Genomic DNA, 26,913 nt, shown 5'->3' with positions numbered 1-26,913 from the left:
TTGGATTTTTTGTTATATGGGTCGGAGCCCAGTCAACTTTGGGAACCTATGATCTAGACAAACTTGGCATTATTGAGCAGGTATGTCTCTTCTCCACATACGGGAGCCGTTTCAGGCTTGGCGACGACTTTGTCGCTTTGATAATGTAAGAAATGAATCACAAGCATGTTATGTTAAAAAACTTTATTATAAAAAAATTATACACAAAAACATATCATATAAACCTTATCTATTACATCAACACTCTCTAGACCATGCCTGAACCATATTCGGTTTGCATTTCTCTTCCAGTTGGCCAGACGGGTATTTTTCCTATCAAAATACAGTCAACTAGAGCATAGATGTTGGCTTTCAATAATACCGAAAAACCGAAATATCGGACCAAAAACATGATATTGAAAACACCGATATAGCAGCAAAAGAACGGCTAAAAGGATCTACGATGTGGATGTTGATGGATGCAGAAGACCGAGAAAGATATGGCATGATCGAGAATGGAATAATAGAAGATGGACATGTCAAGAGTAGGAATAATCGGCGTGCGTGCACGAGAAGATGGTATGAATGTAAAGGAAGCGAGGTCCGTATGCAAAGACAGAGTGATCTATCCTCTGCCTACGAGTGTGATGGTTTGTTTGTTGGATTTAATTTTCTCATCACAAACAATGGCATATTTCCACATGGCATCACGTCTGATCGCGATGAAAGTTTGCTAGAGAATGAAGGCACACCATTTACCTCCCACTTGTAAACTTTACGATGCCAGAGATTTAATATTTGGGTCAGTTTGAGGTTACGCTTGTTCCAAGTTCAGGTATCGCATTGTGTTATGGAAAAATTTGGAGTTAAAAAACCACCAGAAGAGCAGGCACCAAAATAGCAGCTTCAAAACCTGGTCCAGTACCGTCAACCTGAAAGATATACAAATAAATGTTGGGTGAGTCGAGTAAAAATCTGTGTCCAGGCAGATTACAATTACAGTTCTGTTTGTAAAATAAAACTAGAATCCTGGAAGAGAAAATTGAGTGGAGAAAAGTGCGCCTGCAATGCTTGAGGTCCTGGGTTCGATTTATGGTTGCGAATTATGTGGGTATGCATTGGTCAAGTATTGTCACAATTTCTAAATCCTTTGTACCCACAACCACTGTTCACTTCCCACACCAGTATCCTTTGATCAGATGAAAGAATTGAAGGAATATAGATGTAAATAAAGGCAGAATGGTGAATGTTACACAGTGTGTTGAGGAGCAGTGCTTGATTAAAATGTAATTTAATTATTTTGCAGGTGATATTTTTCCATTTGTTGCCTGCCTGCATAGTGGACATGGGTCTGAAATTCAGTGGACAAAAACCAAGGCCAAACCAGGCCACTTAAACCAGCTATTGACAGGTCATAAGCCCTGTAGATGCCTGGACTTCTATATTACCTTCTCTTAAATGTTCTTCATGTCTGTTGTAATATGTTAATTTAAACAGTGATCATTGAAATATTTCTTTTCCTACTATCTAACTTGTAATTTAAAGATGTCTGACTGATAAACTGGACGTTTGATTTAGCTGAGCCAAGTGTAAGATGTACTTCAGCTATTTCACCATAGTTACCTGTTAAAGTGTGCTTTTGCTGCCGGGATGGTATCGTCCTGTTCGCCCAGCAGATATCTCCTCGCGCCAAGCAAGCAGTTCTTGAAGAAGACATACACGTCTTCAACTTCAAGGTGGAAGTTGAAGGCTGCTACATCCTCCGGCAAGATGGAGGCTCGGAGCTGCATCAGCCGCTGGTTCTCGAAGGTCCACTGGTTGGTGATGTAGTACTGCATTGCCAGGTTGGCTATGTAGATCCTTCGTTGGAGTTTCACCAACCTGTGATAAAATCACATCTCGTTAATAGTATATCTTCAACAATGCAATAACCATCTGTTTTAACCCTCAGTGGTATTCAATTGTTAATCTGTAATAACCAACAATGTAATACATTTCAAATAAAGGTAAATGACAAAATTAAAAAATTTCGTTTGGAGTACCCCAAGGATCCGTTCTTGTACCGGCTATATTTATTACATTTTCGAGATATCAAATTATGTAACAAAAATAGAAAAGATAAAAAATGTATTACAATACTTTGACTTTGTCCAAATATTTGTAGACAAAAGACTGGATTTCATCCGCTAGGGAGTCATTAAGATTAAAAAATTACAACAGGGATGGAGAACATTTTAAAGAGGGGAATATGGAAGTCTAGACATGTACTGGGCTTAGGACCTGTCATTGGCTGGTTGAAGGGGAATATTCCCATTGCAAATGCCAATCATCAAGATTTCATCATCATCATCATTTAAAGACATTGTTTTATATCCGATTGAGACATTTCTTCAGTTGGAAGTTGACGGATGCCACAAATGACAAATAACGCAATATTACAGCAAAGTCATTTTTCAGCCACTGAGAACAACTGATTTTTTAAGGTTTTACAAATGTAAATTCAAAATAGCTTACATTGGTTTTTGTCCACTGAATTTCAGACCCAAGTCCACTATGCAGGCAGGCAACAAATGGAAAAATATCACCTGCAAAATAATTAAATTACATTTTAATCAAGCACTGTTCCTCAATCAGCATACGACAAACCGTGGCCCTGAATTTGCAATGTCCCATTTTGTCGCATTGTAAACTTAAGACGAGATCCGGGGTGCTATTCTGAACCACTCTCGTGGCACGAGGAAACAGTTTTTCTCGTGTATTTTGTATGTAAATACACGAGATAATACGGCCACTAGAGCGTTTGGAATACCAGCCCTGGGGGCCAATGAAAAACGCTATTTTTATCGGTACATACCGAGATGGTACACTTAACTTCTGTACTATCTCTATCTACCAGTGGCAAGCCGTGATTTGTTTTATAAGTAATCTACAAAAAATGTTCATTAATTTATACCTACTATATACAAGTACATAATATGTAAGTAATATAATTATAAATTGAATCGGGTTGTGGGCCCGTGGCTAGTGTTGCGGACTCACGGGCTAGAGGCCCGAAGTTCAAACCCCACTCTACTCCAACTTGATTTCCATTTTCTAATAGTGAGTTATTTACAACTCGTTGAAAATGGCCACCAAAATTGAAATATTTGTGTAAATTATAAGAACGCTAATATTGCTTTTAAAAAAATAAATAAAATATCACAGTTTTTTTTTTGGTTCTGTAAAAATCGACTCAAAAAACAATTATTATTAACCACGCGATATGGGTAGCTAGTTTTAATACAATACAGCACTGTTTTAATTCAATACTTGTACAAAAGTTTATTGACAAATACCACAGTAACATTCAGCATATATTTCCATTATGATTTAACTGTCAACAGTGAACACTGGCCAGTTCCTTTTTAAATGAATATTGCCAAAAACGACCACTGCAAACGCCACATGTGCTATGTCATACATAATATGTCAACGGTATCCGATCAAAGGAAAATAGTCCTTCGGTAATAATGTTCGAAATACTAGTTTCCAAACAGAATCTTCAAATAATATTTGTAATCTGCAAGCTTATTTTAGTACTAAAAAAGCTGACATGGGTTAAATATACAATATAGTATACTTCTTGTGTGGAGGAATAAGCAGAGGTAATCGGCTAGTTTTAGACTTGTCATCTCTGACGTCATATGATCGAATTAAACCGATAAGTGGCTCTGAAATATGTTGGCACGTTTCTTACTTAATTAAAATAGTACTTATACGTGATTTCATATGAGAAAATTCAACCAATAAGTGACGCCGAAACTTCTGTGATAAAAAGAGACCACTTTAAAGCGATTATAAACTGAAATAAATCCAAATTCAAGCAAAAAATGCTCACTTAAACATGGTGTTTATCCATATAAGACGGTATACCGAGGTATGAAAAAGCCGGCTTTTTTGACATCTCGATACGTACACTCAGGAAAATAGTAAAACAGATGAAATAAATACAATATGTGGCTATGGCTAGATGCTCTTATATGTTAATAGGGCAGCATCTAGCCAGTCTAGCCATTGCATCTAGCCATTCGGATTCATAACTGGCAGTTTTCAGAATTTAATTTGACTTTAAAATTAACTTAAATAGCTTTTAATATAAAAACTGGCCACCTCAGAACGCTTAAAAATTAAATAAATTGTAACGTGAGCAATGGAAACTGAGGGTTCTTGGGCAGTGGTCCGGAATACCAGATGCAGCAATGCTCAGCAGAATGGTCCAGGATCGAGAGGAGTCTCAAGTGACGGACGCCAGCCTCCAATTAAAGCTGGAGGTGAAGATGTCAAAAGTACTTGTAACATATATTTTATGGAAAATACACGTAAATTAAAAAAATTACTTTGATAAAGTGAACGAGTTTACTTCTCGTGACACCCCCTCCGGGTACCCACAGGATGGAGTTGAGGGGAAGGTCCTGCGTGAGGTTCAGCCCCATGTCGATGATCTCCTGCAGGGTAACATCCTTCAGGTTACTGGAGCAGCAGTTGTACACCGGAATTGGGTCTGATGAGGTTGTTCTGAAATCAGCAACACATGTCAAGAGAATAAGTGGCAAAGAGCGGTTTATGAATTGGTATTTGAAAACAGTTTTTTTGTCTCTTCAAAAGACAATAAAAAAAAAACATAGACACACCAATGGTGGATATCTGTAGTGTGTAAAAAATCATCGCTCTAGTGCCATAACCCAGGGAGAAAATACGAGAATGCGGAAATCTTCTTAAGGGTCTTGGGTTTTCACAGTTTTTTTTCCTCAAGGTTACTCAAATGTAAATCTATTTTTCGAGTTTGACTGTCGTTTTATTTTTGCAAAAAGTGAACATATTTCAACTTTTAAAATTCTGCACTGGTATTTTAGGTTGTTTGCTTGTTGATGCAGAGAGCTTCTATCCCAGTTGGAGATAACGGAAGAAATATGACGTCGATGCTTTAATACACGTTACATGAAATAAATACAAATATAGATCCTGTAGTCATCTGTATTTTTTTTGGTTTTTAGTTTTATCAATATTTCATGTCGGCCTCGTGGTGTAATGGTCAGTGCGTTTGCCTACCATGCAAGAGGTCTCGGATTCGATTTCCGACATGGTGATATGAAATATTTATTTAAAAGGGTGCTTTTACACTAGAATATTTCACAGTCCCTGGACTGGTATTTGAAGCGTAAGACTGATCATCTTACCTTTACGTAACAAAAAGGATTCAGATACGCTGAGATTGGTGTACCAATGCAGTGCCCTATGCACCATTAGGTGCGGAAAAGGAATGATGATGATGAAGTATTTCAGTAATTACACATATAAAAAAAACAGATTAATTTAAAATGGTAATTAATTATTGAAAAGGGACGCAAAAATATTTAATGTTTCTTTTTTGGGTGATACCGTGTGTGTTGGCTCTGTTCCGACGTTTCGGCTACCATTGCAGGAGCCATCTTCAGGGTAAACTGAGTGGTTTGTATAAAAAAGTATGTGTTTAACTACTAGTAATTTGTACCGTGTCACAGTCGGCAGTAGGCACATTTTTATTAATTTTTGTAGTATGTAGTGCTGGGAACCATGTTGAGTTTGATTTAAGCCCGTGGTCTTTGTTTATGTTATTTGGGTGTCCGTGTATTTCAATTGCCTCCTTTATTATTCGTGCACTGCAATAACTGTGTTTATGTAAAATTTTCGATTGGAAGGCGAAAAATTGTTCCTCTATTGCAGATTTGTCAGGGTGCCCAAGTTTACTCGCTTTTTGTGTTCGTCGATCCTTTTCTTTGCTGTGCGCCCTGTTTGTTTTTACAAAACACTCAGTTTACCCTGAAGCTCCTGCAATGGTAGCCGAAACGTCGGAACAAATCCAACACACACGGTGTCACCCAAAAAAGAAACATATTGATAACAGTGACCGTGAAAAAATTCGTACCGATTTTAAAATATTTTAGTTTGTGGATTAATGTCTTGAAATGGAGTCTGATTTCGGTTGTCATGAACATTTTTAAAAATAACAGTTGGTCCCTTCTACCATCTGACTACCGTGATCATAAGCGCTGTAAATGCTTAGATTCCTACTTTCCTTAAATATTATTTTGTCTCGGTTAAGTCATCGATCTATTTCGTATAAAATATTAATTACTTCTGAACGCCATGCTTCCAGGCAGCCACAATCATAGCTTTGATGGCGATGTCCACCGGCATATAGTCGGCTTTGATCTCCGGATTTGAGAAGATGGACCGCATTATACCTGCGTAGAGAATTACAAATTAATTTGACTTATGTATACAGAATAGTCTCTATTATCCGAACAATTGAGTATTATGCAATTAAAATAAATAACCTAATTCCACTGTCCATTAAAACAATCAGTAACGAGAAAATGTTCAAAAAGGCTATAAAAAAATGGAGAGTGGAGCTATGTAGTAGTAAAATGGATTGTCTCATTCGCTCAAACCAATATTGAATCACCTACTCCACAAACGTTTATTTTATGTTATGTTTTTGTTCTTTTACTGTGCATTTTAAAATATAAATAATATAGGTATACATAAATTAAATATAAAGATAAATACGTAGTGTTTAAAACTGTCTGAACATTTTGTTATTTCTCTCTGTATATTAAGTCTTTTTTGTATATTATCACATGTAAAAATATACCTATTTAAAAAAGTATATTGTTAATATCCGCGGCACGGGTAACCCCAGAGTGAGGTTACATTATTTTTATTATTAATTGTTGTTTATAATGTGAACAAAAATGAATAAATAAATTAAAATGCGAACCTGGGGTCTTATGCCGTCACCCAGTCGACAATAGTCAAGAAGCCATCCCGATTTCTTTGTAAAATTGGTATTCTTGAAAAAGCTTCGACATTTTAATATAAAGCGATGGGAAAAGTGGCAACACTTGGCAAAATTAAGGGTTGGTAAGACATTAGTATATAAAACATTTCATCAACATTTTTGAAAGGGTTGTTTACCTTTTCCGCTAGCCACGAGTAATCCAACGGGCCCGTTGAAATTTTCAATCCACCCCGGCATTGGTTCACACAGCGATGAAACAACTAGAAATCATAACGTAACTATAAATAAATAAATTCAATATGGGATTACCCAGAACTGTTATCTCTCATTATCTTTAAGGTGCCTGGAAGAATGACTAGACAGGTGACAGGTGCCACGTTCTGTAGCAACAATTCACGGACAGTGTATACTTGTAATGCTGTATTAAACAGACCCCATGAACTCGGCAATAGTTATTCTCACATATCGGATATATATTTCCTACTTCCTACTTGCATAATCCATAAGGACAATTAGTAAGTACTCACAATCTAAAATTGCTATAAAGAAATGGATAGTGGAGGTGGGTTGCGCATATATCGATGAGTGAATCAAGCCAAGTAGGTAAAATATGTGTACTGTTTATGAAATTTGGTCTTTATAAATGTTTTTATGATTATTTTAGTTTATACTGTTTATTATGTTAATGATAATTAGGTAAATTAGATTAATTACGTTTTTTTGAAATTATTATTTTGTTAACTTTGTTAAACAACTAATTTAAGGCATGTTTCATATTTTGTTAAATGTTTCCCTCGGCACGGGGCACCCCAGTGAAGGAACATTATTCTGTATAAAAAAAGAATATAAACAATGTAAAAGTATTAATAAAATAAATAAGGGTATTAGAAACGAATTTAGAAAGCTCCATCAAAAATGGGAAATTAGTTGTTAAATCCAAAATAAACTATACATAAAAACCTACCTACCTAAATAATAGCGTAATTCAAAACCGTCTTTAAATCTTGCAAAAACTAATTTCAATTAAACTTGTCAAACAAAAACAATTTTTCAATTTATTTGCTTCCATAGGGTAGCATAAACCAGTTAATATAAATATTCCTGGGATAAACTAGTTTATTAGTTAGTAGAATGGTGAACGTTTTACAGTGTATAAAGTGGCCACTTAAACCAGCCAATAATAGGTTATAAGGCCTGTAAATGCCTAGCCTTTGATATACCCTTGTCGAAAATGTTGTCCCTTTCTGTTGCAACAATTTAAGATATAAAAATTGTCTTACTTTTGATTCTAGGTATCTTTTTCAACTATGAAAGAGTTCAATCAATTCATTTTTATCGTCTTTTTAATTTTGTATCATCTGAGAATCTGATGTTAAAGATCATTCTAGATTAGAAATAAAATAAATATTTGCACCACAACAGGCCAGGAGGCCCAATCAAAGTGCTGAATTACATCACAGAAAACCCAGGCTGGAGGAATCACATGAAATTTTTTGTGTTCTCACAAATTAAGAGTAACGTACCGATTGAAGGTCTGAAGATGACAGTTGAGATGTCTCCCCTGAGATCATTGATGACATGCTCGGCGAGGCTTTTTGTGAAAGTGTACGTGTTCGGTAAACCCCCAATATACCTAGAAAAGAAATAAAAACTAAGTTATTCCGTTCCAGTACCCCGATACTAAATTAGAAGTAGCAAACCTAGTGAAATGATCTATATGTGAGGCTTAAAGATTACAAAGACTGTTTTGGAAATCTCTAATGTCATAAACCAACAATTTCCCAGGAGAGTGTTTAAACCTGCAGGGTGTAATTGTTGAAGGTTAGAGCTCCTATCTCAGTTAAAAATTGAAAGAATACTCGAGGTTGCTGTTTAATGCGTATTTATTACATGGCGAACAAGATACAGCACTTGGTTGCGTAGCGCAAGCGTAGGGGCGATGATGAGTTGAAGAGACTGCACTTGAACTACTTGCTGGAACTGAGTGTGAACTGAACTGCTGGGCGTTACCACGCCCTGTGGTCTCTTAAAAGGCCACGTTCCTTTCTTGTTCATATCTCCATGGTAGAGACGATGTTAATGTACTGCAAGATGTTGATCTCGTGTTTCGCAGAATGTAATGTATCGAATTCCTGGTGAAATTATTTAGCATGGACTATGAACCCCACAAACCTTAGAGTATTAATACGTCACTGGCTAATCGAGTCGCTCATATAGACAAAAAACATTATATGATTATCAACCATGAAGCTACAGTTAACAGCAATACAATCAGCCGTAGGTATTTAGGTTGAGCGCAAACCGAATCCATCCGTTACACGTTTGTTGTTAAGTTTAACAAAAAGTTAAACCTTTAACTTTAAATCTCTAGAAAACTTAAAAGTTTAAGTTTTTGAGAGTTTTTAGTTATAAACCAAACCCAAAATTTTGGTTTCAGTTGAGATCATGGAAATTCGTACTATGTTATCATTTGCTATCATTATTGCCCGTCTGTATCTGGGATGGCAAAAAGTAAAATGGTAAGTTCGGAAAAGATATGGAAAGACAGAGTGGAAACACGAGGGCAAAAGAACGCAACATGATAAATGCCTTTTAGATTTCGGCGTATGCTATGAATACCCTGGACAGCCAGCTGCACCAACACCTCTATTCTTCAGGAACTGAAGCTGACAGACTAACGCTCGACCGTATGCCTAAGAAGAAATCTTCAAGGAGAGAAAAAGAAGATGAAAAGGGAGGTCTCCCATGCGCTTGTCGGACCAGAAAAAACTGCAACAGGCACTTTGGCGATAGCTCTCAGAAACGCGAGGTGCCTAGACAAGTGGAGCACTGCAGTCTGGAGAATGCAACATGGTGGTCACGTTACTAAGTTATGTGGGACCGACTAGGAAGATTGATGGACCTCTATTTTTATACTTACTTGGAAGTGAGAATTCGAACAGTAAAATCATCAATAGTTTCTACGATATCAATAGTGTTCTTCCAGTCTGCGTGTGGTGGATAGAGCTTCTCTTCTACCGGGTTCTTATCAGTATTACAGTAAGTTGTTGAAACATGAAGTAATACCTGAAATATAAGGGAAATACAAATATACAGTTCCGTGCTTATAAAACACCCAACAACTGCACAATAAAACTCTTACGCATGATACTTCTTAATACTATGAAACCTTTGGAATACCGCAAGGACATAGTTTTGGCCTCTTATTATTTTAAGTTTCAATCAAAATACAGTGTAGGGTGACATATTCTCGCCATATTTTTTTCTCTATGTGCACTCAGTGGTGCATAGGGCACTGTATCGGTACTACAAATGCAGCATAATTTATTACATGAAGGTAAGGTGAATCATAATGAATCTTATATGCTTCAAGTGCCAGTCGAAGAACAATGAAATATTGCAGTGTAGAACCAACTTTAAAATCAATGTTTCATATCCACTCTGCCAGGAATTGAATTCAAGACCTCAAGCATGGTAGACAAACTCGCCAACCACTGCACTACAAGGCGGATTTATTTACACATAATTTATTTTTACCTGAAAGAAGTCATCGAGTCTAAAACACTCGCTCAGAGTTTAGATCCCTTGGCATGTCACGTTTTCGTTTTGTATGTTTATTCGTATGCTACATTTAATATCTCTCCTACTCTAACGCAATCAAAATCGTATTTCCCTTTCGTTTCCACTACATATGAACAGACACTCTGTGGCTCTTGTGATAATTTGGTTGGTTCTATTTCACACTCATAACTGTATTTTTTACCGTCACTAGTGAACTCGTTATTTAATTTGTTAGACAACTTCTACACGAGATGTCGATATTTTCCCTTTATATTGATATATAAGGTCTTCGGGAATACCGCAGGGGTCTTATTTGGGACTCTTATTGTTAAATATTAGCAATACTACAAAATATTTTTATTGAACATTAAGTAGAGTTTAATACAGATGTAATATAAAATGATTTAGTGGTTTAATATTCAAATCGCGAAATGAAATAACTGAAAACTTACATCAAGTTGCTTGATTTCCTTCGCTAAGAACATTATTTCTTGAGATCCTCTCGTATTCATTAATACTGCATACTTTAACGGGTCATCAAATCTAAAAACACGATTTTCAGATATCAAAATGTTTCTTTTAAAGTAGAAATATCTACGGTTCATTCAAATGTTCAACTTTTCTAATTTGAAAACACTGAGTACAATAGCAGGCCAAACGATAAAACATCGATTAAACTATACGACATTTCTTAGGCATCCAGATGTTTACTAACTGAGATGGATATGTTCTCATCATCGCTATGGCTGCATCATCTGCATGGCATGTGATGTTAATGACCTTATCTCCCTTAGTAGATTTACTACTTTTTTTATTCTTAAAGGCGTTTATTTATATATTTATATATTTATTCTGCTTATGTAAGAAAAGGTTTTTGGCGTATATATTGTTGTGCTATATTTAGTTATAAAGGAGCTAAACTTGCTTTGTTTCTTTGTTGTTCTCAATATGTGATATTTTTTTAATGTTAATATTATTTATATCCCGAATTGAGTTGTTGTAACTTCTGTGAATGTAATTCAACGTACTTGTAAAATACTTTGGGTTATATGATTTATAAATAAAAATAAAAAAAAAACTTTTATTTGTGGAATATTACTTCAGTAGATGTCTGTATTGGGACTCTAGTATTATTTTAATAATGGATTTATACGTAACAAATACACTATTTAAATCTGTGTCACTTGCACCACCCCATCCGATTATACCGTATTCCAAAATTTATTGACACGATACAAAATAAATATTCAAAAGAGCTTTTACATTAATTATATAAAAATATAACAATAAAATTATATAAAAGGGGATACCTTACGCTGGCAGCAGAATGAAAAATAACGTTGACTGAATTTATGAGCACATTCCTGTCTTCAATAGATAGTCCTGAAATAAATAAAAAGTGCATTGTAATTATTCATATTAAAAAGGTGTTGTCAAATGATTTGAACACAATATTATTCTTACCAAGTCCAATTTCTGTAACATCTCCATTAAGGCAAGATACTTTTTCTAGGAAAATTCCTGGTCTTTGAGTTCGAAGTCTTTCAAATAGCTGAAAGAGATTTTAAAAATTTTTAAATTATTATTAACAACCTCCTGAATAAAATAGAAACAAATGCTAGATTGAGAACACTCAGAATCTATCTGATGATTCGAAATAATGTGACACGTGAAAGATACAAAACAAAATTTTTAACACTGTACAGCGTAGTCTTTAAAATTAATTTTGCTTTGATGCTCGAAATCCCCCGACTCTGTCAAACCAAATCATCGAAAGGGTCGAGAGTTTCAAATACCTGGGAGTATACGTCATAGAGAATGGTAGCTTTCAAAAATAACTGGGATTTCAGCTAGGAGTAGATGGCGCCACATTCAACAGTATGAAGGCTGTATGGAGATCTGAGATTTACTCAGCGGAAGCCAAATGCCGCCCATAAAACAGTGAAATACTGAGTTTTAAGAATAGGTGTCTCCGAAGAATTTTGGGTGCGCTGGTTTGACTTTGACAGGAATGAAGTACTAAGAGAACGGACGAAACAAACTCCGGTGACAGCTCTCATCAAGCAAAGGTGATTTGGTTGGCTGGGCCATATACTGCGAATGCCTCCTGAGGGCTTTAACCACGCTTGCCCACTTTACATGGCATCAGGTTCTCGACGTCCTGGACGTCCACTGCTGACTGTTCATCGGCAGTTCATGTCAGAACTACGGGACGTGAACCTGACTTGGGAGGACGCACAGAAGGTGACAGCCCATAGAGGTACATGGAGGCTCTTTGTGGATACCATATGCGGACACGGAATGATGATGATGTTGAGGACATATATATCTCAATAAATAAAAGTTTATATATGTTTTAATATTTAGGTTTTTAAATCTCAAGCCACAGCGTCCTACACTCCTAATTGAGGGAACAAAAAAGTTAAGCTTTGGCAGCAACTGGATGCCTAAGAAATGTCATTGTCAATGAAGAAAGATTTGGATATACAAAACGTGGATCTTACCAGAGACTTTTCTAGTTCTTGCAATCTGAGTTCGCCAGCTTTTCCTTTCTTCGGTCGCAGCAACAAATATATTCTTTCTAGACCTGGACATGACCACAGCAGTTTTTCAATCAGGACTTTTCCCATAAATCCTGAAAACAAAAGTGATTATCTTATTGAAAATGTATAAGGCGTGTGCTTGATGAACTGTGTTTATTTACTGTTACATATTTTTAATTTTATCGAGAAAGATCGTCAGGTCGCGAACCCTGGGCAATGGGATCACTTACACTCATAACATTGTGATCACAGCGGATAGCGAGAGGATTAAAGGTGGGTTTCCGGCACCTCCAAACCAGAGCCAACCAGCTGAGGGAAGATAACCCCGACAGAAAAATCTACAAGAGAAGCCACCGGGAAACCACTGAGGGCCGCGATTGTGATGGGAAGCTAAGGACGTCATACCTTCACCATGACGGTGTAGTTGAAGATTAATTCTTTCGAGCGATTGCGAAAATACACTACCAACCCCCCCACCTTCAAATTTTGGGTAGGTACATCGATATGTAACAAGGGAAGCGTACTTCACGGTACACATATCTACGCACGTAAGTGATATAGCTTCATTATGACGTCAAAGTTGAAGATAAATTATCCAGAGCGATTACGAAGATTCACTACTGACCTCCACACATTCAAGTTTTGATGTAAGTACATCGGTTTGCACCAACGGGTCTAGTTTCTAGTCTCAAAAAATTGTTCCGCCAAGCAATTTTTCTTTTAATTACGATTTATTTTAAATTTTAATAGTTTTGAGGTTGGCGCTTTTTTTCTTAAAAATATGAAAAAGAAATGAGTTAATTTTGAAGTCGAATTGAATTCCGACATAACTGTCAGTTTGGAAGACGAACGCCTAGATGCAAAAAATAATGTCGCTAGGTTCTGTCCTATTAGCATATAAGAGTATCTAGGCGTTAGAAAGTTACTACTGTAAAAAATAAATTTAGTCATTATATTTTTTCCATCTGTTTTACTATCTTCCGGAATGTACGTATCGAGACGTTAAATGAGCCAGTTTTGTGATCGCTCGGTAGATAAACACAGACGATCGTTAAGCATACCGTCTTGGTAAAATTATCGGGTCATATAAAAATCTTGTTCAAGCACGCATTTTTGCTTAAATTAGGATTTATTGGAGTTTATAATCGCTTTAAAGTAGGCACCTTTTATCTCAGAAGCCTATTTTAAATATAAATGACAATTATTTTCAATTTTAATGAAGTAAGGAGCGCGGTTGGATTCCATCAAATGACGTCAAAATGACAAGTCGGTAGATCATATGGAGGTAAATAGCGATAGTACAGAAGTTAATTGTACCGTCTTGATATGTTCAGATGAAGATAGCGTTCATAATCGCGGCACTGGTAGACACGATGCACATGTGCAATGAAGGAATGATTCCTTTTGTTTCATTGGCTTCTTGTCCATTTTGAAACGCAACTTTTAGAGTAGAATGTGGACGCAGTAATCGCGCTCAAAATTTCTTTATGTATTTTTTACATTTTCGCCGAACGTTTGTATAAGGTTTGATATTTTTTTTATATAACCATACTTGTAAAGTCCTCCGGGCGTTCACGTGAATTAATAAATATTGTTTATTGCGTTCAGCGTCTTAGATGTTAATTAAAACATGTAAATACCTGTCCCTCCTGTGATGAAGATAGTTTTTCCTTTGAAGAATTCCGGAATGGCTCGGAGGCCTTGATCGGCCACCATTTTGTTTTTCAAATGTCAAGAGATTAGAATTTCTGAAAAATATTACGTGAAATTGAATTATTTTCATTTTTGTTCATCACACTCACCAGCTTTTTACGTACCGTCAAACATGACAATTTTGCTCAGCCATGACAATTTTGCCCACTGCCGAAATCCTTAACAAAATCAAGTTTTAAAGTAAAAAAGTTACTGGTATCATAAAAATTACATTTGGTAAGTATATTTTGATAGTTCCATGGCAAAATTAAATAATTAGTTTACCGCCACCTTCAGTTGATCACTTGAAATTTGAAGTTAAACTTGAAGGTCTGTTTGTGTATATCTACAAATATTGTCAAAACTTTTGTTGTTGCGGAGTTTGTGTTGAAAGGAGGCAAGTAAGTTTTATATATTTCATTGCATACATAATAAAGACGCTATATAACGTATTTCTGTATATCTATTTGAACAAACACAATAGATATTTAAGTGGGCAAAATTGTCTTAGATTTCTTAGCTAGTGTTTTGACAATTTCGCTCACGTCTAGGGTTGTCGCTACATACTACATTGAAAAAACATTATCCAAGAAAGTAGAAAAAAAAGTAAATGGTAAAAACATGATTTTAAACGGGGTAATGGGATGTTTTATTCAAACTGGCCCATAAGTCACATTTTTTGCCAAAGATTTAACAAATAAGATTTAAAAATCTGATGGGGGTTTCAACCCAAATACTTGCACGCTGAAAATGACAAGCCAGTTATTCAGTTCATTCAAACTTTTTATACCACACAGCGATTGGTAAACAATCCATCCGATTTTTCTCTGCCATCAGGATCAAAAGATACCTACACCTTATAGAGGAGAACATTGAAAAAATGTCATAACGACACGGAATCAACAGCTTTTGAGACATTCATCATAAGTCATTACGACGAATATGAACAACGAGCCTCCGAATCTTTGGCCGAGGAAAATGAAAAAACAGTGTCTGATCCGCTTAAAATTAATAACGGTGAAGAAGTCGCTTTCGTTTTAGTAAAGTTTAACACTGTTGATACGCAAAATGACAAATATTATGTCGGTTAAGTTATCAGCGCATCAACTACCACAATTTTAACATTGTTATGTCATTTGTAAGACGCAAACGTAATGGAGCTTTGTGTGATCTCATGTTGAGGATATTGCTGATGTATTTAATTGGAACATAGTGAAATCATTACCTGAACCTGTAATCTTGCATCAAGGTTTTCATAAATTCAATGTAAATCTTAAAAACTGCAAGATTGAGTCATTTTCTGTGAGTAAATTAAACAAAAGTTATACAAAAACCAATTTTAATTTTTACCATTCAAAAGTAATTTAAACCATTTTTAAAAATGTAAGAATATCCAACCACATTTTAGAAAGTTTTATTTATTAAATTTGCCAGCTTTTTGTGAAATTATGAAGACTTATTTTTTTATTTAAAATGTTTTTTTGTATAAATATTTTTAACAGTCTAAAGAAGAAAATAAAACATACAAAATATTATGAATTCTGTACATAAAATACAATTTCAAAGTATCTAGCAAATAATTGCACTGCTGTACAAAAAATAAAGATCGTTTTTTTTTCTACATACACATTTAAAAAAAGTCGTTTTGGGGGCAAGCTCCCTTAATTAAGAAAATCGCATCAAAACAGAAATGGTTTGTAAAAAAAAATTGGCTTATGCATAGTCAAACACGAACAAATTAAAAGGATTAGAGATAAACTCCTTTGGTTTTGTTAAAAATCCAATTATGTGCCAACCCTGGCCCACAAATCCACATTGTATAGAAAAGTTGAGGAAATTGTTGACAATTTTGCCCACTGGATTTTTTCATTGATTTTATAATGGTGATGCCTCAATGATGCTATTGTTTAGACATAAACAGTTTTTTTTCGCCCAAAAAGTAGTAATAAACCGTATGATAAGGATGATAAAACCAAAAATAACAGTTAATTACCCAGTGGGCAAAATTGTCAACAAGTGGAGATAATTTTGCCCAGCATGTTTTGTCTTTTAAAATTGCATAAATAAATGAAAAGCAAACGTTTCGTACTTGTAAAAATGCTCAGAATAATTAGTGTCACTATTCAACAAAATGGATTGGAGTAGTCCAATACAAAAAAAAATGATATTGTAAAAGTTGGTTAAAACTGGGCAAAATTGTCACGTTTGACGGTACATATTTATTAATATACGGCCTAAGCCAATTAGTATTACAAATTTTAGCATTTTTGAAGCTGAACGACTCACATTGACAATAATGTACAATAACCATTAGTACCATAGAATTAAAATATACCAGAAGGCGCGTAGAACCAAGATTGTATACATAGTACTGTGTCCAAAAGTCCCCCTTGCGCGCATGCGTGAAGTGGCCCCGTAATGTTGCCAGACCGTGAACAATATACACAAATAAAAGATAATTTAGTGTTAAGTTATTTATTAATATACACGGCACGCAGTGCCTTTTACCCCGAAAAAGATGCATTTAAAAAAAAATATAAAAATTACAATATAATGTGAAAAACTTAAAAGTTAAATATAAATGTATTATTTTACATAAATACTATTTAAGACAGCTGTTTTGCATAAAGAACATATTTAGATTTTTTAAAATAATTTAACAATGTGTGCAGATAAAATTTTTAATGGAAAAGAATTTATATATATTTCTCTTTAAAAGGTACAACATATAAGTATATTTAATACAATTAAATTCTTGTCTAAAAAAGAAATTAATAAAAAAAAAATAAAAAAAATTACAATTGAAGTAATTTAAAAAATAAGTATCCACGTAAATCTGTTATGTTATATTTTACCAACAATATTTTGAGTTTGTCCAAATTTTTGTAGACAAGGACTGGATTCAACTCCCTGTGGAGCTGTTAACATTAACATATTACAACAGCGATGAAGAACATTTAAGAGAAGGTAATATAGAAGTCTAGGCATCTACAGGGCTTATGACCCGTCATTGGCTGGTTTAAGTGGCCACTTTACACACCGTGTAACATTCACCATTCTGCCCATATTTGAACATCTATATTCTTTCAATTCTTTCATCTGTTGATGTTTGTGAAGTTAAAGAGCTAAAACCTTTATTTATGCGGGGGAGATTCATCTAATTGAATTAGTTCACCTACATACTAGGCAACGCCTGAAAATGTTATTTTTTAATTTATATACTGTTACTCTTCATTTCACAAACATCAACAGATGAACGAATTGAAGGAATATAGATGTTCAAATATGGGCAGAGCGGGGAATTTTATTCAGTGTGTAAAGTGGCCGCTTGTTCCAAGATTGTTCAATGATCTCCCACAAACCATCATTAAAAAAGAACTGAAGAAATATCTTCTAGATACTTTATAGTGCCTGTTTATAAATAATTCTGTAAAATACAAATAAAATAAATGTAATATAAACCTGTCATAAAAAAAAATGTGTCCCACCGAAAAGTCTTTAGACTTAGTGGGTAACAAATTATAATATGTATTTTTTAATTATAAAATAAACGCTGCTCTGCAGCACTGAAACTGAAACCAGCCAATAACAGGTCATAAGCCCTGTAGATACCTAGACTTCTATATTGTTTTAATTTTAATTATAATTTTTAAACAACTTCTATTTAAGTTTTTTGTCCTTCTCGTTTTTGTACTTTAATTATTAATAACCTAACATATAATTACTTTATAATATGCAAACTTCACTGGTCCATTAGAGTTAAGTCTAACTGTGTAAAATATAAAACTATGTAACCGTACTGTATGTTTCCTAAATAAAAGAAAATTAAAATTAAAAAACAAATTAAATTACCTTCTCTTAAATGTTCTTCATCTCTGTTGTAATCTGTTATATTTACCACCAAATTTCCGATTGGTTCGTTTACGGTAAGCCAACCGGATAACCTCACAGCTCTCATATATTGTTTGGTTCATACGAACAAGTGACGTCGATCAAAGTAGTGCGTTTTTATTTAAATATTTTTTATTATTTTTTTCGTAGATTTTTAAGAAACTTTGCCTTACAATTTAAAGCTCTAATTTTTACCGCGCGCAAGTAGGGCTCAAGTTCCTAACTAAGCGCCCGTTGCCCGAGCAAAGGGTTAACCAAATAAATATGTATGAAACATTTCGTAAGTATTTTACACAGGATTAACTATTGTCTTCAGGTCAACTTCACTGAACTTTGCTGCCTTGAATTACTAAATAGACTCCATTTTTATTATTGACTACTTAAACATGAATGTGGCGATAAATTCCGTTAAATTAACTTAATTATATTAAAATTCTCTTCTTCTTTTCCACATCCGCTCCTAAGTGGAGCATGTGGACATCACCATTTGCCCCCAGGAGACCCTATCGCCAGCCAGCATTTTCGCCTCTTCCCACGTCAATCCTTCTTCTTCTGCAGCCTTATTCTCTCCACTGCTGGACGGTGGCCTCTTCCAAACGTCTCCATTCCTTCCTATCACCCGCTTTCATCATCCACGTTTTACCGGCAATAGAGGCAATGTCGTCGACCCATCTTTTCTGTGGCCTTTTAACACTTCTTTTGTTTGCTCATGATCTCCACTTTATTATTCTGGGTGTCCACCTGCCATCATTTTATCTCGCTGCCATTTCAATTTCGCTGCACGATCCATGATATCCACGACTCCGGTTCGGCGCCTTATTTTTTCATTTCTTATTCTGTCTCATAGACATACACCGAGCATCTGTCTTTCCATGGATCGTTGCATGCATTTTAATTTCTGGCTACTTTTTTGTGTTATAGACATGGTTTTTAGTTCGTGTGTTGTCACCGGCAATATGCACGATTCATATACTTGTCTTTTCAGCATATAGAGACTTGTTTATTTTCAAAAATATATTTAAGTTTGCCAAAAGCAGCCCATCTTAGTCTCGCCACGACTGCATTGTTTTCAACGACCTACCCTGACCTGCACAAGCCTCAACGTACCAACAACCATATTATAAACACAATAACTCCATCAAGCATCATATCCAACCTTCGCGAGTCATGGAAAGAATCTTCATAACGCATCCACACATTCGGTTTGTCCTGAAACTCTTCGATCTCCGACTTGGACAACTCATTGCCACGAAAAGGCGCTTCATCTCACCCTGTAGATACCTGTCAATCTACAGTGAGATATTTCTTTGGAGTGACCATCTGAAAAACAGCTGGATTTAAATCAACGGATGCATTCTGCATTCAAATTTTAGTGATAACAATTCACTAACGTTTGCACAAAAAATAATATTAATAATTTACATTATGCATTGTTTTATTTTTGCGATGGATAATTATTTCAAACACTGCAACGCTGCAAATTTCAACAGTTTATTCACACCAGAGTGCAACACCTTGATTTTCAGCGTCGTCAGCACTCGTAGAACGACTCAAAATCGACAACAAATTCAAGAAACGCTCTGTCATCACATTACCTGAATAACTGACATCAGCAGTACTTCGCACCAAGATACAAGATCCTACAAAAAAGGAACTATCTCCACCAGTTTATCAAGAGACTTCATGTGTCGTGAGATCACCTCCACTGGAAGGGGAGTACTGTGGGGTCCATAGTCCATAATCAATGACACACACGTGTTAAATTAGTTCACCTGAAGCAGACTAATGACCGACGATGCGATGTCATCATTTTCTATCGAATCCAATACATTCGTATAATGCAACTCTTATAGTATCGCACGTTAAACCGGGAGCATTGTTCTGCAGTACATTCACATCGTCCCTACCTTGAAGTAATGAACTAGAAAGGAACGTCGTAGACGTTGAGACTTTATGGATAAAGAGACCACAGGACGCAGCGCCAGTCCGTCAGCCCAACAAGTTCAGTTCACGTCAGTCCAGCTCGACGAAGTCACATAGTTCCAGCATGTAGGTTAAGTGCAGTCTCTTCAACCCATCATTGACGTAACACTCGTCCGACATAATTCATTATTTATTCACCATGTGATAAATACGCATTAAACAGCAAACTCGTGTCTTCTCTGCCAATCTCTAACTGGGGTAGGAGCTCCAACCAACACCCAACAACCTAATCCTACATGTAAATTAGTCTTGGATAGTGCCGATTTGTTTCCTTCCACATGCCATCCTTATTAAATAAAAGTGATAGAGGGTGTAAAATAGCAAATAGCGAGCTCAAATTTTTAATCTTTGCTCTATGTCATCATGACTTTTTGAATACTTCGAGTGCATCTAAAAAAAGTTCCACCGGTGGTTTTAAAAATAGTTTTTTTGCTCACAGTCGCGTGTTCTGGTAAAAGTATTTAATTTTACAAATATACAGGTGGTAAGTATTACAAATACTTCAAACAGTGTACATTTTACTGTAAAAATGATTTTATAAAACATAATGCTACTTTAGGTTTGCCTGCTTAACAAAACATCAGGTTCTCGACGTCCTGGACGGCCGCTGCTAATCTAGTAGGCAGTTGCGAACCTGACTTGTGAGGATACACAGGAGCTGTACACCATATGCTCCAACTAGGTAGCGGACATGGAATGATGACGATGATGATGACTTTAGATTGGTCAACTATCAAATAGTTAGTAAAAAGTTGATGCAAATACCTTTTTCCGCTATTTTGATCAAATGTGTTAGATGTTTAAACGTGTATCTTGGAGAGTACTGATCCGAAGAAAAAAAAAATAACTCGATTTTTATGTAAATTTTATTTTCTCAGACTTTCGTATATTTTTTCTATAAAATCTATAAGGACGTAATTATTTGCAAAGAACTGTTTTTTTTTCAAAATAACGCTATGAGCGGTGGTCGTTCAAGGTCACAAACTCAAAGTTTTACTGAATCCCCGTTGTTCACCGATCCTGTCAAGTTTCAAAACAAAAAATCATTTTTTATCAAAAAAAGTGAAAAAAGGACATACCGAATGACCTTGAACGTCCTTTATTTATCATAAATCACGACAACCACTCAGTGGATCTAAACCTGGTTTTCGCTGTCATGTAACGTGTTCTAAAACAAAGCTACTTACATTTGTTATATCTTAAAAAAATAAAAATGAATACGTCATATTCGTTTTTTACCGAAAATTACCGTAAAATACCGTAAATTACCATAAATTACAGTATTTTACCGTACCTTTTGGTAAAATTACGTAATTTTACATCCATAATCCCAACCCAACACAAGGCTTTTCGCCTCATATAATTTGGGATACGTTATTTTTATTTTTTTAAGTATATATGTATTTGTAAGAATCAATAAATAATTAATCAAATGTATTTTATTGAAATCAAAGGGTTATCTTTAAAAGCTTTCCTGTACATCCATTATCTTTAAATCATATGAACAAATTTTACTAACCAAAAGTACCAATGTCTCTAAGTATACTCTAAATTTCGGGAGGTATTTGCCGGTCGAAAAATAATAATATTTAAGTTGTGTTAAACATTGTAGAATTTTTTTGGCAGAAATATCTTAGAAAATTCTTGTTATTATCTAATGCATTTACGTAATTTTTAAAATTTATTTATTTATTTTATTGGGTAAACAAACAGTGTGTACATAAATATTGACAATATCTTTGTATATTTGTGTAGGACACTTTTGTTTACACTAAAGAAAATAATATAAATTATGTTAAATATAACAAATTTAAAAGATTAGAAATGAAAAATGCGTATATATGATAAAAATAATGAAATATCTGCTTCTCTCAATATTTTTATGGTTTTTGACTTAAATTTACAAACATTGTCATAAAAAAATATCAAACACACAAAAAAAACATCACGCCGTTTCTCCGTAGGGGTAGACAGAGAGGATAGAACGCCATATAACTCGATCTTGGCTTCCTCTACATTCAGTTTTGGACGCACATAGTCACCCTGTAGAAATCGCACAGAAGAGTATAGTTAAGATAATGTACAAAAAGCATGGACTATTTCCTAGTAACGAATTGTGCATAGAGAGCGGACTCCTTAATTTAAAAAAGTTATATTTATTACAATGCTTAAAATATGTACACAAAAATAGGGAATTGTTTGGCAATAATTTAAATAGGACTAGTAGCAGATCAGAAAGTGTACTGTCGGTTCCAGGATGCAGAACTAAGTTCGCACAGAGACACTCTTTCCATGTTGGTCCAAGATCTTTTAATCTCCTACCCAAGGAAATACAAAATATAGAATCCCTTCCAAAGTTTAAAGCGGCTTTGAGGACTTGGATCAGCATGGAAAATACAGATATACACCTATTGTGAAAGAGTCGTACAACAGCATATTCTAAACTTTGATGTCTTAATTACATTGTTTATGTCATTTTCCTGTTATTTCTGTATGATTTTTAATGGCATTGTCATATTTGTGTTTGTATACCAAAAAATTCACCAAAAACAATAAAAAAGGAATGGCCCACGCTCAGACGTTTAAGTCTTTGTGGGCATTTTTTCCAAATTTAAGGCTATGTTTATTTTTAGAATATGTATTTTTTCTCTTTTTCTCTTCTAATGTTTAATAAATATAATGTATAAAATATGTAATTTAATACATGCATAATATGTAACAGTATGGAAAAATAAACAAAAAAAAAAAAAATACATCTTCTCATGCACGCACGCCGATTATTCCTACTTCTGACATGTCCATCTTCAAGTGTTTGATGGACTTCATCGTGCCATGTCTTTCTCGGTCTTCTTCGTTTGCTGCATCCATCAACATTCGCATCGTAGATCCCTTTATCCGTTCGTTCGCTGTCCATTCGCTCTACATGTCCGAACCAGCAGCACCCCTTTCTCGATTCTGTCGATGATGCATGTGTCAGCCTTGCACACTTCACGAATCTCGACATTTGTGCACTTATCATACATTGTTTTACCACACATTCGCCCGAGGGATTGCATTTCGACAGCATTCAACCTACTTTCATCATCTTTTTTCCAATTCGATACTTCGCTCCCATACATTAGAGTTGGCTCTAGAGCTCCGTTTGGAACTGCTTGTTTAGCCTTCTGCGATAAACATTTGTTTGCCAAAGTAGATTTCAGTGCACCGTTCACCCTGTTCCCGGTACTCACCCTCCTTTCCATCCCTAGTATACATGCTTTCCAGATACACAAATTATCCTACCTGATTCAGAATATCTCCGTTCACACTGATCTCACATTTAGTTATATTTTCATCCCCTTCAAAAACCATCACTTTGGATTTATCAACATTCATAAGCAAATCGCTTTTCTTGCAAACATCGTAGACTTTTGTTACCAAGAATTGCGGGTTTTCTTTAAATATCGGCCTTGATAAATCTATTGTTATATTGGTCGCATATTCTAGTTATTGTAGATTGTTTCAAATAGTTTGTTGACGCGTTATCTGTGTAAAACATAAGATTTTGTCTTGTCGGTCTAGATGGCACACGGAATAGAAGTGACGGCATTTAAAAAGAACAATGTCTTAAAATGGAAAAACCGTATGATTTATTAACTTTTTATCAGACTGTACTTAAAAACACCAACGCTAGCAGTAAATTTACATTTATCCACAAAAACAATGACACTACCAAAGTTCAATCACTTATGACATCTAGTTTGACACGTTTTTACAAATAACAATGACATAATGATCATTGTGCCATTATTCAATGAATTGTATCAATCAATCGTAAATGTTGAGATCCGTGAAGTGTGCAAGGCTGAGACATGCATTATTGACAGAATCAAGAAAGGGGTGCTGCGTTGGTTTGGACATGTAGAGCGAATGGACAGCGAAAGAACGGCTAAAAGGATCTACGATGCAAATGTTGATGGATGCAGAAAACGAGGAAGACCGAGAAAGACATGGCACGAAGGTCTATCAAATACTTGAAGATGGACATGTCAAAAGTTGGAATAATCGGCGTGCGTGCATGAGAAGATGTATGAATGTAGATGGAGCGAGGTCTGTATGCCAAGACAAAGTGTTATGGCGTTATATCCTCTCTGCCTACCCCTACGGAGAAACGGCGTGATGGTTTGTTGTTGTTGTTGTAATCAATCGTTTTAGTATACTGGATATTTTTGCCTCAACTCTTTGTAGCATTTTTAAATTTTTTTATTATTTAATTATTTTTTTTTACAATAATATAAAATTACATAATACAACAGAGATGAAGAACATTTAAGAGAAGGTAATATAAAAGTCTAGGCATCTACAGGGCTTATGACCTGTCAATGGCTGGTTTAAGTGGCCACTTTACACACTGTGTAACATTCACCATTCTGCCCATATTTGAACATCTATATTCCTTCAATTCTTTCATCTGTTGATGTTTGTGAAGTTAAAGAGCTGAAACCTTTATTTATGTGGGTAAGATCTAATTGAATTATTTCACCTACATACTAGGCAACGCCTGAAAATGTTATTTATTCAATTTCTATACTTCTTCATGGACCAGGTGGATTTATCAACAATATTTGGAGTTTGTCCAAATTTTTGTAGACACAGACTGAATTCAACTCCCTGGGGAACTGCTTATATTAACATATTACAACAGAGATGAAGAACATTTAAGAGAAGGTAATATAGATATATTATAGTCTATAATAAAAATAATGTTTGGATAATTTATATAGCGCCATTTTTGAGAAAATCACCTCAAGGGCGCTGTACAATAAATAAATATCCCAGCACGTCTTGCAGCTACAGAGCGCATGGACGGTTGGGGTTCTAGTTCCTCGTCTCTAATTATGATATATAGGAGCTAGATAACAGCACGTCTTGCAGCTACAGAGCTCATGGACAGTAAGAAATCTAGCCCCTATTTACATTTCTATTTTTAAACATTTTATTTGACAATGAAGTTTAGAGTTTAGGTGATATTTTAAAAAACGAAATAAAAAGCAAATTTATAAAAATAAAAGTTAGATTACAACAAGTCTTGCAGCTATTGAGCTCATGGACGGTTGAAATTTTAGACTCCATTTACTAAATTTAGATATTTGATAGTTGATAACATTTACATAATATGATAAAAATAATATGATAGCTAACATCACAAAAAGTCTTGCAACTACAAAACGCATCGACAAATGGAATTTCAACAATATGAAAATGATTTTCAAAAGTTAACAATAAAAAAAAAATAAAAAAAATATTATAATATTACATCGAGCAAAGAACTAGTAAGAATGGCAATTAAGTGAACATGTAACAGCACAAAAAGTAAAATATAAAAAACTAAACAAAGATAGCATTCCTTAACTTATTATTAAGGATAACAAGACAATAGACGCTACTCGAACAGTCCCTGTTTTATTTTGGTATGCAGTTTACAGGATCTTTTGTCCTATATTACCTTCTCTTAAATGTTCTTCATCTCTGTTGTAATATGTTAATATAAACAGCTCCCCAGGGAGCTGAATCCAGTCCTTGCCTACAAAAATTTGGACAATCTCAAAATATTTTTAATAATATAAATCGCAAGGTTTTTCGCCCCTCTAATATTCTGACAAACGGTTCTTCCGTAACAGACATAATTTAAAAAAAAACACAATTCACTTACCAAGAGTTTTAATGTTTTCAATATTTCTAGTCACCGTAAAACACAAATCAGTGACGACAACTTGTAATCACTAAATAACACAAATTAAGTTTTTATCAAAAGTAGTGTTTGATGTGAACTGAATCGCGTTTGATTCAATTGCGTGTACGCAGGTCGAATGCCATCGCAGTACTAATCAGATAATTATACAAAGTGATTATATTATGGTCTGCGAACTAACGCTGGCGTTGGTTAACCCTCTAAGGCAGCGGCCGTGGCCGGCACAAGCAGCTCAGGGGCCTTATGCATGAATGAGGAAGTTCAGTGGTTTTTTAAAAAAAATATATATATATCGTATTATCGGCGCATCGATTTTTCAAAGTTTTGTGTTTCTGAAATAACTCCGCGTGTAACGTCAGAGGTTCATTTCCGCTTATTCTCATTCAGTTCTTCCCATTGGTCCAGAAGCGACAAGCAGACCGGAAATCTTCCATAGCTCTCAGATCATAGGTTGATTCACATGAACCAGTGACGTCATTTAAAGTAGTGCGTTTTTATCAAAATATTTTTTATTATTTTTTCTGTACATTTTCAAGAAACTTTGCGGTGCAATTTAATGCTCTAATTTTTACCCCGCATAAGGAAAAAAAATTGTATCCAATTTCCCGTAGGGCTGAAGTTCCTCATTCTGTAAAATCGCTTCTAGGTGATGCAAAGCAACAAAATAACGGAGTTGACCATGATCCAGAAGCATCCAAACCGCATCCAAACCG

General features: G+C 35.0%; 1 protein-coding gene across 1 annotated transcript; it reads right to left on the bottom strand.

The window, feature by feature from the left end:
• Nucleotides 1-168: 168 nt before the first annotated feature.
• On the bottom strand, nt 169-26,335 carry LOC148271720 (putative fatty acyl-CoA reductase CG5065). Its single transcript, XM_088241013.1, has 14 exons — nt 26,162-26,335; nt 14,544-14,651; nt 12,865-12,995; nt 11,825-11,912; nt 11,671-11,743; nt 10,813-10,903; nt 9,720-9,865; nt 8,323-8,432; nt 6,976-7,059; nt 6,134-6,242; nt 4,356-4,533; nt 2,494-2,564; nt 1,603-1,860; nt 169-911 (listed from the first exon to the last, which is right to left on the bottom strand). The coding sequence occupies exons 2-14, from the start codon at nt 14,617-14,619 to the stop codon at nt 794-796; spliced, it is 1,533 nt and encodes a 510-aa protein (XP_088097139.1). The 5' UTR covers nt 14,620-14,651; nt 26,162-26,335; the 3' UTR covers nt 169-793.
• Between the last annotated feature and the right edge of the window lie 578 nt (nt 26,336-26,913).

Source organism: Micrasema longulum, unplaced genomic scaffold (assembly GCF_059751315.1).
Source record: "Micrasema longulum isolate JH-2025_06_02 unplaced genomic scaffold, ASM5975131v1 h1tg002698l, whole genome shotgun sequence".
In the NCBI taxonomy this organism is placed as follows: domain Eukaryota; kingdom Metazoa; phylum Arthropoda; class Insecta; order Trichoptera; family Brachycentridae; genus Micrasema; species Micrasema longulum.
The sequence above is the reverse complement of the archived record's forward strand: the minus strand, read 5'-3'. Positions and strand labels throughout refer to the sequence as shown.